The sequence below is a fragment of the Streptopelia decaocto genome (genome assembly GCF_964273445.1).
Source record: "Streptopelia decaocto genome assembly, chromosome: 1".
Taxonomy (NCBI): Eukaryota; Metazoa; Chordata; class Aves; order Columbiformes; family Columbidae; genus Streptopelia; species Streptopelia decaocto.
This window is the reverse complement of record NC_138663.1, coordinates 188,169,712-188,181,756: the sequence shown is the minus strand read 5'-3', so window position 1 is coordinate 188,181,756 and position 12,045 is coordinate 188,169,712. Positions and strand designations below refer to the sequence as shown.

General features: G+C 36.0%; 1 protein-coding gene across 4 annotated transcripts in view; it reads left to right on the top strand.

The window, feature by feature from the left end:
- The window catches only part of PDS5B (PDS5 cohesin associated factor B), a 104,542-nt gene that overhangs the window by 27,442 nt on the left and 65,055 nt on the right, over positions 1–12,045 (top strand). For all 4 annotated transcript variants that reach the window (XM_082047196.1, XM_082047197.1, XM_082047194.1 and 1 more), the window contains exons 4-7: positions 3,507–3,593; positions 3,690–3,787; positions 4,863–4,989; positions 10,286–10,366. In XM_082047196.1, the coding sequence (XP_081903322.1) occupies positions 3,507–3,593; positions 3,690–3,787; positions 4,863–4,989; positions 10,286–10,366 (393 nt within the window). The remainder of the gene's footprint in view (positions 1–3,506; positions 3,594–3,689; positions 3,788–4,862; positions 4,990–10,285; positions 10,367–12,045) is intronic.

Sequence of the window (12,045 nt, the reverse complement as noted above, 5' to 3'; positions counted from 1 at the left end):
CTCTAATACATCCTTTGTTACCAGACACACTGGGGAGATACCTAGAGATTTCTGTTATATGTATTTTCTTAGTTCTGAATTGTTGCACTTCTGATTACACACTATCTATTTTCCTTACTTACTGATTACACCATCTTTAACTGGAGGCTAACAACACGTTTCTCTGCCATGTTAAGTCTGGTTTTGAGGCATCTTGATTGCTACTAAGTTTTCAGTGTTGTGTTTTTCTTTGCTTTTTAGGCTTAGAGGTTTTTTCCCTTTTTTCTGATTTGGGCTAACAAATGATAATATTCTTCCTTACAGAATTTCGTCTATCAAATGCTATTAAGTTTCAAATGTTATAATATTGAAAGATTTACATTACTCATCTCAGTCATGCAGTGTGAGCATACTACTACTACTTGGATAGAGCTCTGAACAGACTATTAACTTCTGCTGTCAGCATTCAGTCCTGGAACCTGTGCAGATTTCAGAATTCAGTTTCTTGATGCAGATTTCTAAACATTTTGAGAAATAATGAAAGGACAAACAGTGCAGACCTTTGCTTGGGGCTATTGGTTTTTGCAAATCAGTTCCTGCTGAGCACAGCTTTTGTGGTTGCAGGACAAGCTCTGATACAAATGTTGAAGAGTTCCCTCCACTTTATAAGAAAGAGGTAGGAGGAAGAACGCTTCCTCTGGGTTATATCTTGGCACTATTTTTACCCAGTATTTAATATATCAATACTGCAGCTTTGAGTCTCTTCTAGTTTGTTTAGCACCAAAGTTGAAGATGGAAAAAGGAAGTGCTGAAAAGGATAATTTCTTCAGCGGGGAAAAATTCTTGCACTTGCTTCACACTCTTCAGATCTCTTTCTAACTTATGCATTCTGCAAGTGGGATACTGAGAGAAGGGAATCAGAATTTGAGGTTTCCCTCTCTTGTCTGTATCCTCAGTATGAATCTTGATTTCCTCAATGACTGTTGAAAAAGCTTTGACGACAGGGATGGGAAATGCCACGAACAGGCTAAAAGCAGAACTGAAGCAGGGGTGCTCTTCTGGGATCTGGAGATTTCTAACTTAGGTTTTCCTCAGTCTGGGGAAAGCCTAGAGCCCAAATCTAATTTTCAAGGGGAGGAGATGATGTTCTGATCGCTGGTATGTGTCAAAGAAAACCACTTGGACAAATGGACTGTCTGCCTGACTGACTTGGCTGAAATGGAGATGTTTAAGGGTGTATATGGTAGCAGAACTTCAACTATCTGAACATGTTCTGTGGTGGAAGCCGTGGCTCTGATACTTACTGAAACCATTATGTGGTTAATTGGTATCAAGACTACAATCCACAAAAAACATTCCATTTTATTCCTAAAGCTGAAGTATAAGCACTTTTGTTTTTATAATCTGGGATCTAATGTAGACTTGCTTTATGGAGTCTGATGTGAAACTGTATTGTCCAATTTGTGAAAGGGCCGCAGCTAAGAAATTGCAAAAAAAAATGTTTATTTTACCCTGTGTTTTGCATTTATAAATGCATGTTCAAATAGTATATCCTGTATGCTCTAAAAAGGTAAAAAATTTGGGTTGTATTATACTAGGTCTTAAAAATTAGTGAGTACTTTTGAGTTTAGTCTGTCTTGCTTCTTTTAAAACAGGAATAGGAACAAATAAATAAAATTAGGAACAAATTATTACTTTTTCAAATGACACCATTCACATAGAGCTTTCAGATGCTAGATGTTTTGTATGTATATGCCATTCATTTATATGTGTATTCATATACAAGACATTGTGTACTTTATAAAAAGTGGGAAAATTAGTTTTGATCACAGTGAGATCTTTGAATCCCATTCCATAACTAAGTGTTGCAGACTGAGCTGCAGAATAAAAATTAAAGATACTTTGTTAAAGGAACTGATTGAATTTCATCTCTACAAGTAAAGTTTTAACAGAATAATTATATTTAGGCCATGAGTTCTAAGATGAAGTAGTTTTTATATTTGGCATTGGTCATTCTCTTAGATCTTCCATTTATTCTTTAATTGAATATATCCTTCACTGAGACTCAGTTCATATGTCTCCTAAACTTCACAGCATCTTCTGGTGTACCACTTTTTCAGGTGATGGAACTAATTTTGGATGAGCTGCTGGCCTGCTAGTGGTTCAGGCACTAGTTTTTAACGGGGTGATTCCTTGGACTGGCTTTTGTGAATGGACTGAATGCTGTTTAGTGGTTTGAGTCCATTAGAATGTGTCCTTTTAGCTGTATCTTCTGGTTTCATTTCAACTAAAGAGTCTGGTTTGTGTGTTCTGTAACTGACCTGCAGTGTGAACCAGTGATTCTTCTCATCATCCTTACTTAACACTTCAAAAGCACAATCTTGATCCAAATTCAAGCTTTATTGTACCTGTATCTCTGAACAGTGTGTTTGCTGTGCTTTTTGACCAAGAGATGATGCTGTCACATGTAGTCTAATTCTTGTTTTTACCTAGAACCACAGTAAATGCTTGGCTTAATTATTAATTATTATTGGCTGGATTCTGTGCTTGTAGCGTTAGGAAAAAAAGGAGCCCCGTTCTCATCTTTTGCCCATCTCCTCCTTGGGGAGGCGAGGTGAAATGGTCCTTTGAGAGCATTAGAGACGAGCTTTCTAGACTATTTCTAGGATAGCTGTTCAGGGTTAACTGTAAGGCTTTCTTGTATTTATTATGGCAAATTTATACCTTTTGGAATTTATTTGATTTGTACCTAGATTGTTACATAAAATACTATAGATACAGTCGAGCTTGTGAACATTGTTTCTGGTGACAGGTACTTCTGAATCTTTTTATTTAGTATAGTAGTTACGAATTTTCAGCTATTAATTATCTGCATATTAAAAGCATTTTAAAAATACACCTTCCTTTGTGTTTCCATTCTGTTCATAATAGACTGTTCCTTATAACCTGATTGAATTTACTCTGTGAGACTTTTTTGGAAGAAGTCTTCTGGCACTGCAAGTTCATATAGGAAGTGGGAGAAACTTGGTGTATTGGTTTTTGCAAGAGATGTGATCAGTGTCAGTAGAATGATGATTGAGAAATGCACAAACAATACAGTGTGAAAGTATAATAATGTCTTAGGAAAGCTGCAGTTGCCTGGTTCTTTTTTCCCCCCTTCTGCTGAAACCTGTTGCAGTATAAAGTAAAAATGTAGAACTCATTGTCTCTCTGAATAATATTTTGACTTCTGCAGCGTGTCAGCCAGTTACAGCTTTGAGTGTTTTTCTTTGGAAAAGAAAAACTTTCGCTTCTGTAGAAAAAGGTTACTTTCTCAGCCCTTTAAAGAAACATGAAGCATTTAAAAATTACTCCTTGACATTCTCTATGGTATTTTGTAAATCATCTTTCAGACAGTGAAATAGTGTGTCTGTTATTGCTGCATATTTTGTAGTGTAGAATCATACCAGTAATTTTAAAAGGTAATTGTTTTAATTTTGCAAATTTCATTGCAGTTGATTAAGTAACTATCATGTCTGTCTTTTCAGGATATATTTATGTTCATAACAAGGCAACTTAAGGGTTTAGAAGATACAAAAAGCCCCCAGTTTAATCGATATTTTTATTTGCTTGAGGTAAGCTTCAGAACTTATTTCATAATAACTATTAAATGCAATTTTTCAACTAGTCTTGTATTAACTGCTACTTTTATTTTTTCCTGTTTGTCACAGAACATTGCTTGGGTCAAGTCTTATAACATATGCTTTGAATTAGAAGACAGCAATGAGATTTTTACACAGTTGTACAGAACGCTATTTTCAGTAATAAAGTAAGTATTGTCACCCTGAATTATAATATATTATTGCATGGATTGGGTCAGATGTTTCTAACCTAGGTGTTTAGTCTATTGTGTGACTTTTATCATTAACGACCTTAGTTCTGTAATTCAGTTTAACTAAAGGTAGTGTTATAAATATAACAAACTTGTCAGTTTTGCCTGTTTTAATTAAACGATAGACACTGCAGATCATCTTTTTTTCTAAGAAACTTATTTGATTGTGTTTGTGTTTATTCTGTTCCTGAAATTGAAAGCAAATTGTGCAATATGTCATTCTAAGGAATTTGGAGGATTATTGCTATAAAAATGTGAGTCAGAAAATAGCGGACACTGGAAGGTACTGCTAGAGATTGTCCAGTCTGCCCTCCTTGCTCAAACCAGGGTCAGCTTGAGCAGATTGCCTGGGGCTGTAGCCAGTTGGGTTTTGAGCATCTCCCAGGATGGAGACTCTATGGCCTCTGGGCAACCTTCTAGTGCTTCATCGCTGTTATACTTCAGGTTTCTCTTTACGATGTCTAAACGGAATGTCCTGTATTTTACCTTGTGCCCATTGCCTTCTGTCCTGTCACTGGACACCACTGAGAAGAGTCTGAACTTGTCTTTACTCTGAACACCAAGTGTTTAAACATAATGATAAGTTTTTCCCTAAGCCATCTCTTCTCAAGGCTAAAAAAAATGTCAGCTCTCTCAAGCTCTCCTTGTATGAGAGATGCTGCAGTCCCTTAATCGTCTTTGTCACCCTTTGCTGGACTGTCTCCAGGTTGACCATATTTCTTGTCCTGGGAAGCCCAGAAGTGGACACGGCACTCAGATGAAGTCTCTCCAGTGGGATGTTCTAATAAACTATCTTTAAATGGCAAGAGCAGATACAGTCCTCTTATTCTTTTACTACAGTAGTCAATGAAAAGGGCGTGAGTTTCAAAAACATTTTGGAAAGTATTATGTGCAGCCAAGAAACTTAACTATTTTGACTTATAAGAAAACTTGTGATTTGATTATTGTATTCCTTTTTGTTTGGCATCACCAATATGATTAGTACACTAAGAATTCTTCTTTTTAATTTCAGCAATGGTCATAACCAAAAAGTACACATGCACATGGTTGATCTGATGAGCTCTATCATTTGTGAGGGAGATACTGTGTCACAGGAGCTTTTGGATACAGTGTTAGTTAATCTAGTGCCAGCACATAAGGTAAGACTTAGTAGTGGCTTAATTTTCTTGTTTGTAATTGTGGTTTATTGGATGTATGTATTCAGATATTGAGGTTTCACTGAGAGTACATCTGTAGCCAATGTGTTCCTAGTGGCTGGATTTTTAAAATTTTTTTTAGCAAAGAATTTTAATAGCCAGAATATTCAATAGAATTATATCGCTTTGATTCACTTGCCATAAACCAAAGTATCAGTGGTCATAGTAATCTAAAAGCTTTAATGTCATGCAAATTTCTACACAGTTTGTTTTATATACAGTCAATACCAGTAGAACTTAACCTAAAAGATACATATATGTTTTGGGAAGTTTTAAATTAATGTAATACCATATCAACAGTTCAAACTAATGTGCTGCCATAAGTGAGAAGGGAAAAAGCTGTTAGGACTGCTGATTTGTGGTTGGCTCTGTTGTATTTCAATAATGTTGACTCAGTGTCATTGAAAGTGCATTGGTATGTTTGAGCTGTGCGGTAGAACTTTGTTTAGAAATGGTGCTGCCTGAAGAGCCCAAGTGATGGCTGTGTTTCCTTAATGAATAATGTTTTGTCAAAAAAAGAGGCCTACAGATGAACTGAGGAAAAACTTCAAATTTTGCATGTGTCGTGACACTTAAATGTTTAAAAGCAAGGAAGTCTGACTTCTGTGTTTAGCAAACTAGATGGGTCCTGCTGGAATCCCTTGGGCTGTGGTGTGGAAGATGACTTGTAAGCTGTGTGTGACAGAAAAAAGGTTCTGGGGAAATTACTTAGGAAATATGCACTTAGCTGGGTTTTAGACAGTTCTGGCTGCCATCTGAGAGGTTTGGTGTTTTTTTAACAGTAGTGTAGCTGAAGAAACTGAGTAGATGTTTCATAAAGCACTCTCAGAAGAGTATAGCAAGTGAGTATTGGGAACAGAAGGTTCAAATGGCTCCTTTAGTTTTTGATCCTGGATGTCAAGATCCAATGGCTAAAATTCTGAAATTAGACAGATGATGTGAAAATTATATGAATATTTTTAAGAGTTGTACTTACTAATTGAACAATTTACCAGATGTTAATTTGATGCTGTTACCTCTTAAAATCAGGCTCAATATCTTTCCTAAGAGGAATGCCAGACACAGTCCATAGGTCCTGAGTAGCAAGTCTAATAGGTAGTGGTGCTACCAAAGACGGCTGCAAAAACTCAGGCATAAGGAGCATAAAGTGGGGACATGATGTACTGTCAAATGTCTGTCTGCCACAGTTCCTAGTCACTGAAGTAGTCTAAGATGTCCTGGCTTACCTGAGTTGTCATCAGTCTCACTTGGTTAGAATAAAAGCCATATTGATGTAAACCTGAAAGAAAGCGGCTGAAGCTCATCTCACAAAACAGGTATGATAGAGTTTGCACAGGCTTGCTGGAGTAGTACAGCAGGTATCGAATGATTCAATAAATCCCACATTGCACATCCCGCATGCTTATCTTTTTGAAAAAGTGATACTGACAATTAAATTCCTGACTTTGTCTGCTAGGAACTTGCTTAATAATTAGTGTTATCTATCTTGGCAACGCTTTAGCTGAGCTTTTTCTTTGTCAGATGTGCTTAAAAACCTGTTTCTCACCTCCAGCAGAACTAGAGAATCTGTTAAAACTGTTTCGCCAGGTGCCCTTGGGTACAAATTCTGCTCCTGGGCCATTGATAATAAGAGTAAAATCTTGGCATTTGAAAATGGTCGTAAAAAATATCTTAATATATGTTTTTTTTATAACATATGCTCTACATACAGGCATAGTATTTGATTTTACTCCTGAAGTTATAAAATTAAGGACTGGATTGATGCTAGTTAGTCATCCTTTTTGAAGAAAGGACAGGGGACATGCATTTGTTTTCTGTTAGTTTTGTTTTTTTTTTTTTTTTTTTAAAGGATGAGTACAAATTATTTCACTCTAAATTTGTTTGAACTGTGTTAAATTGGACATTGGAAGGCAACTGGAAAAAGTAATTGAAAAAAATCAGTGGGTACACGTTTCCGTCACTGCCGACCCCATTGTAGCAGTACAACTGAACTTTGGCTCTGTGACAAACTGTCCTGGAGAGCATTGTCTAGATGTACACAGAAATGCTTGTGCCTTGCTGTCAGAGAGGTTGCCACTGCTTCTTGTACCTGCAGGAGAAGTTTGTCAAACATTCTAGAGAAGAACAGATATGAAAAATAAGTTGGCAAAACTCCGAATGTCTTCCAGAAGTGCAAAAGCTTGAAATGCTAGAAATATATACACAAAAGTCATGACAGGAATTGAGACAAAGTAGAAAACTTATGCTTGATGAAGATGGTCTGTTTTCAAGTATTGTTGCTGAAGGCCTTGTAAGAATAAAAAAAGAAGTTCTCCTCTGTTTATTAACATTATTTTTTGAAAGAAAACTGGACTTGTTTTTTTTGGGGAAAAGGTGCACCTGCAGGATCCTCTGTTTTAGAAGTCAGATGTAACTTCTCAATTATCTTGCAGAAGATTTGTGTTCTGCCTTTTCATGGGTGTCTCTTTGGTTTGTCCTTATCAATCAATACTTATTTCTGCTTTTTCCTTCAAAATGTAGTAATTACTAATGGTTAGTTTAAGCAGTGTTGCTGGCTGATGACTTAGTTACTGCCCAGTCCAGGACTCTTGAAAGCTTATCTGTACTAGGCATCCTGATGAATATGATTGTCCCTATCAGTAAGGGCTTTCTTAAATCATTCAAAGATCTTGAAATACATGTCAGCTTAGGAGACTTTAGATAAAAGAAGAAATTTGTTAAGTTAGGTCTTACCCTCATAGAATTTCTCCTGCAGGCAAAGTTTGAGGTATCTTTGTGGCTATTAAATTAGCCAGAAAGGTAGGTTTGATGTTTTTTAAAAGATCTTTGAACCTATTTGGTAATGCCATGGGTTGCTCCTGTTTTCATTTCAGTTAAGGCAGTACCACTTTTTCTTGTTTCTACTTTACCCTGAAGCTGGAAAAGGGAGAAGAAAATTTTTCTCATGTGCTTTTAAAACTTCTTTGTCATTGTTATTTTCAGAGAGTTTGGCCTCTGGACATTTGAGAGCCCTGGCTATTAGCACAATTAAATTCAGTGTGCGAGGCATGAAAATAATAGTTAACTTTCTGTAGCCACTTGTGATCTACACTATTTTTTTCTCTTTGGAGCTTCTTTAGATACAATGAAACGTAACATGAATATGTTAGGGTTGCAAATAGCTACTTCTAGTGTTTTTCTCTGTAGACATCAAGATGCTGGGAGATCTTTTGCCTGGCCTTTAGTGGCTTAATTATGAAAGATCTCTGTTTTTTCAGGCTTTCTTTCCTAAGGATGTGTGTGAGAATTCATGTTGTTTTAAACTTTAGTTATTACTAGTTGTGTAGTTGAATTCTGGAAGCTTTTTAAAAATGAACTGCTATGTGAAAGATAACTCTTAACTAGTGGGAATCAATCATACCTGTTGGAACTCTGGTATGTGGTTCAGACTTGTTTTATACAGAAATCAGATCTTGCCCATGATAAGAGAGTTCACTCTTACCGAGGTGAAAGCTGTTTTCTTTGTTTTGGTGGAGGTGAACCGTGGAAGTCAAGAAGGATCAGAGCAAGAATTGCAAGTGGCAGCCATTGCTTGTTTTGGTTGGTTGTGCCTTCTGCTTCCTGAACAGTCACAGCTCTAACTAAATAACAGAAAACAAATGCTACAGGTGGAAACATTTGTAGCATTTTTTTTTTTTTGGTGTGGTGTTTTGGTTTTGTATTTTTTTTTGGTCTTAATCTGGCATGCAGAATCTGCTCCTTTCTGGGACATGGAACAGCTGTACAATATTGTAAAAAAGTGTTGGCCCTTTCACGTGGATTAGATAAGGGAACAGGAAATTACAAGGATATTATCATCTTATGTAAGCATTCTAGTATCTTTCCAGAATTGGGATTTTTATTCAATTTCTCTAGTGGCTTTGAGTAACAGATACTTGAGGCGTGAATCTTCATAGTCTTTGACTTCAGTCACTTACCTTAATTGTATCAGTAGGCAAGCTGAAGACTTCTTTTGTTTTATATTAAAAGAAAATGTTAGTCTGTTCCCATGGCTGTCTAGAAGTCCATAGTTTTATGTAGTTTTTGAATACAGACAGTACTCCCCATCTCTTTGACGATCTCATTCAGATGGCTACAAAGACCTAAGCATATGCAGGCAAAGAAATACCCTGCATGTGACAATGCATCTTGTGGCTTTTCATTATGCTAAAAGGAAAGATGTTTTCCTTTTATAGGTGAGATGTATTTTTAAAAAACAACCATAAACTTCCCCTTTATATTGTTTTAAGTGGAATATGCTGGGTGTTTTAAATTGCAAACATTAATCAAAATTGGGAGAACTGTATTTTTTACAGAGACTTCACTTATTGAAAGACTATATATTTTTTGCGTTGAAGATTTTTCCTTCATTCTTCTATGTGTTAATCAGGTCTGTAGTCGGTGTCACAAGGGCTGAAAATTTTTGAAATTTAGTTGTGATATAGAAATTGGAAAAAAGACATAGCAACTAGAGGATGGAGAGTGCATGCTGGGAAAGCAAGGGAACAATGATAGAGCAATAACCCAATTAGATGCACGAATAGGAGAATAGGTGTCTTGTGGAGTGGTGGTTTCTTGTTAATTTTTATATTACAGTTCTGTTAATTTGTATTCTTCACCCTTTTTTTTTCCTCACAGGCTGAAATTCTTGTTGTGGTGTTGTTATGTTTTTGTTGGTATTTGGTTTGTTTGTTTGTTTTTGTTTTGTTTTTTTCCCCTTTGCTCTCTCAGTCAGGCAGACCAAGATTATCTTGGGGAAAAACTACGGAGAGTGTGGTGGTGGTTCACAGGTGGCTGCTTGGTGCAAGGACAGAATTGTTTTTTCTGCCACAATCCTGTTCAGAATCTTGCTTCTGTGGTGACTGTAAATGCCTCCATGTTGCTTTCCTGGTTTTTTGGGAAGCTAATAAGGAGCAGCAGTAAAATACAGGAACTGATTCACTGAGTTTCAGGTTTAGATGGGCAACTGTAAAGTAATCCCTGATTTGCCAGGAAAGAGTTTTCTCAGTAATCCCAGTGGATACTACAAAGCTCTGTTTGGACTGGGTTTGTTTTAACTATATTATCTTTACTACTGAAACTATAAAAAGAACAGGCTATTTCTTTAATGCATTTACCAGTATATGGTAGCTTTAAGTTTATTTTTAAAATGAATGCATGTGCTAATTTTTTGTGTGTGTTTTGTCTTGTTTTGTTTTTTTTTTTTGTTTTTTTCCTCCAGAATTTAAACAAGCAAGCCTATGATTTGGCAAAGGCTTTACTAAAGAGGACAGCGCAAGCAATTGAACCGTACATTACTAACGTAAGTGAAGACTATAAACAAATAAGGAAATCAATAATTTTTTAATCTGAGCTGTGTTATAAAAAGAATTAATTGCATATAGCCAAATAAGGTTGTAAAGTAACTTTCTACAAACTCTCAGTTGCTGTTTGGGAGAATTGTTATATTAATGAACCACTGCGTGACCCCGGACCCTTTGAAGTCTAATTCTTTACCATATAGAAACTACTAACCCCATATCAATTTTGATTTCTGAAGCGCAATGAATAGTTTACTTTCCACTGTCTTGGGAGACCTTGCACTTCAGTCCTTAATGTGACTCAAAGACCAAATGTACTTAAATGTATTTTTCTGATAACAATATACAAACGCATTGTTTCTGTGGCAGAATTGTTTTTCTAGTGAGGAGAAGAGAATACTTAGAAGGCAGGAGAAGGGAAGATAGAGCAGAATTTTAATGCCATTGTCACTGGAAAAGGAGAGGAAATAAAATTTAAGAATAGATAGTAAGGAAGAAAAAACAGTGAGTGGATTGAGTGTTGTAGCCACATTGAGTGTAGACATCATAGACACTGCAAGAGAAGAGGGGTGAGAGGAAGTAAAGATCAGAGAGGCTTATGCTCTAAATTAAGTTACACAATAGAAAACTAAATTACACTTTTTTTTTTTTTTTGTAAAGTAGTTAAGGATTTGGCGGATCTCATGCCAGCTATCCAAAACCTCAAGAGCTTGAAAACAATAGAAAATTTTCAACTTGTAACACTTGTGGTACATGGAAAGTGGGTACCTTCTATTAATAAGATTTTAAAAAATCTTCAGAGAAAACTCTTGCTCCTAACTTGTTAGTCAAACCTACTGTTTGGGAAGGTGTTGCTACATGGGAACATGTTTTTAATGTTGTTCATCTGTAAGATTAGATTACAAGTTGGGGACATTTTGTGGGTTTTAAGGAAGTCTGTACAAGAAAAGTCTTCCTCCTATGGAAAATATGTACATGCATTCTTCTGTTTTTGGTTTCCCACAAGTGGGAAATATTATACTGTCTGGTTTCTTTGTTTTGAAAGTTTCTTTCTTAAAATATGTTAAAGACAGAGTAGGATTTAGTTGCCTAACCAGGAATATATACATTCCAGGCAAGTATATCTGGAAAAGGAAAACTTTTCTGCAAGACAGTACCAAGTCTTTAACTTCTAATGAAATGCACTGATCTGCTATTTTTTAGTAATTCCTAGAAACTGTTGACTTTTTCTCTTGTATCACTAGTTGAGGTTCGCTTTATAACCTTAGAAAGTGGTAGCTTTCATATTTTTAGTTTCTTTACTGATATGATTTACTTTGTTAGGTACAGGGGGTTGTGATGTTAATGTGTCTAAAGTTTAGGAATAGAAAACTGAACTGCCAGTCATGTGGATTGTGTTGTCTTAGTGGCAGGTGGATATAGTATAATTTGTTTAGCCACACTTGTGTGTTTTAACCCAAAAGAAGAAAAATTTTCCAAGTTATGTCCTCCCTCCTATGAGTAGGGGGTGGTATACACATGTTTAGTTGCTTCTTAGCCATCTATTATGAAAGGATAGAGTTGAAAGTAGTCTGGAATTAATATTTTATATTAAAAAATATTTTCTTTAATGAAAAGTGTGAAGTTTCCCTCAAACCTGTTGAGTTCACCAAGAAAGAATAAGTGCTTTACAGCTGCATTA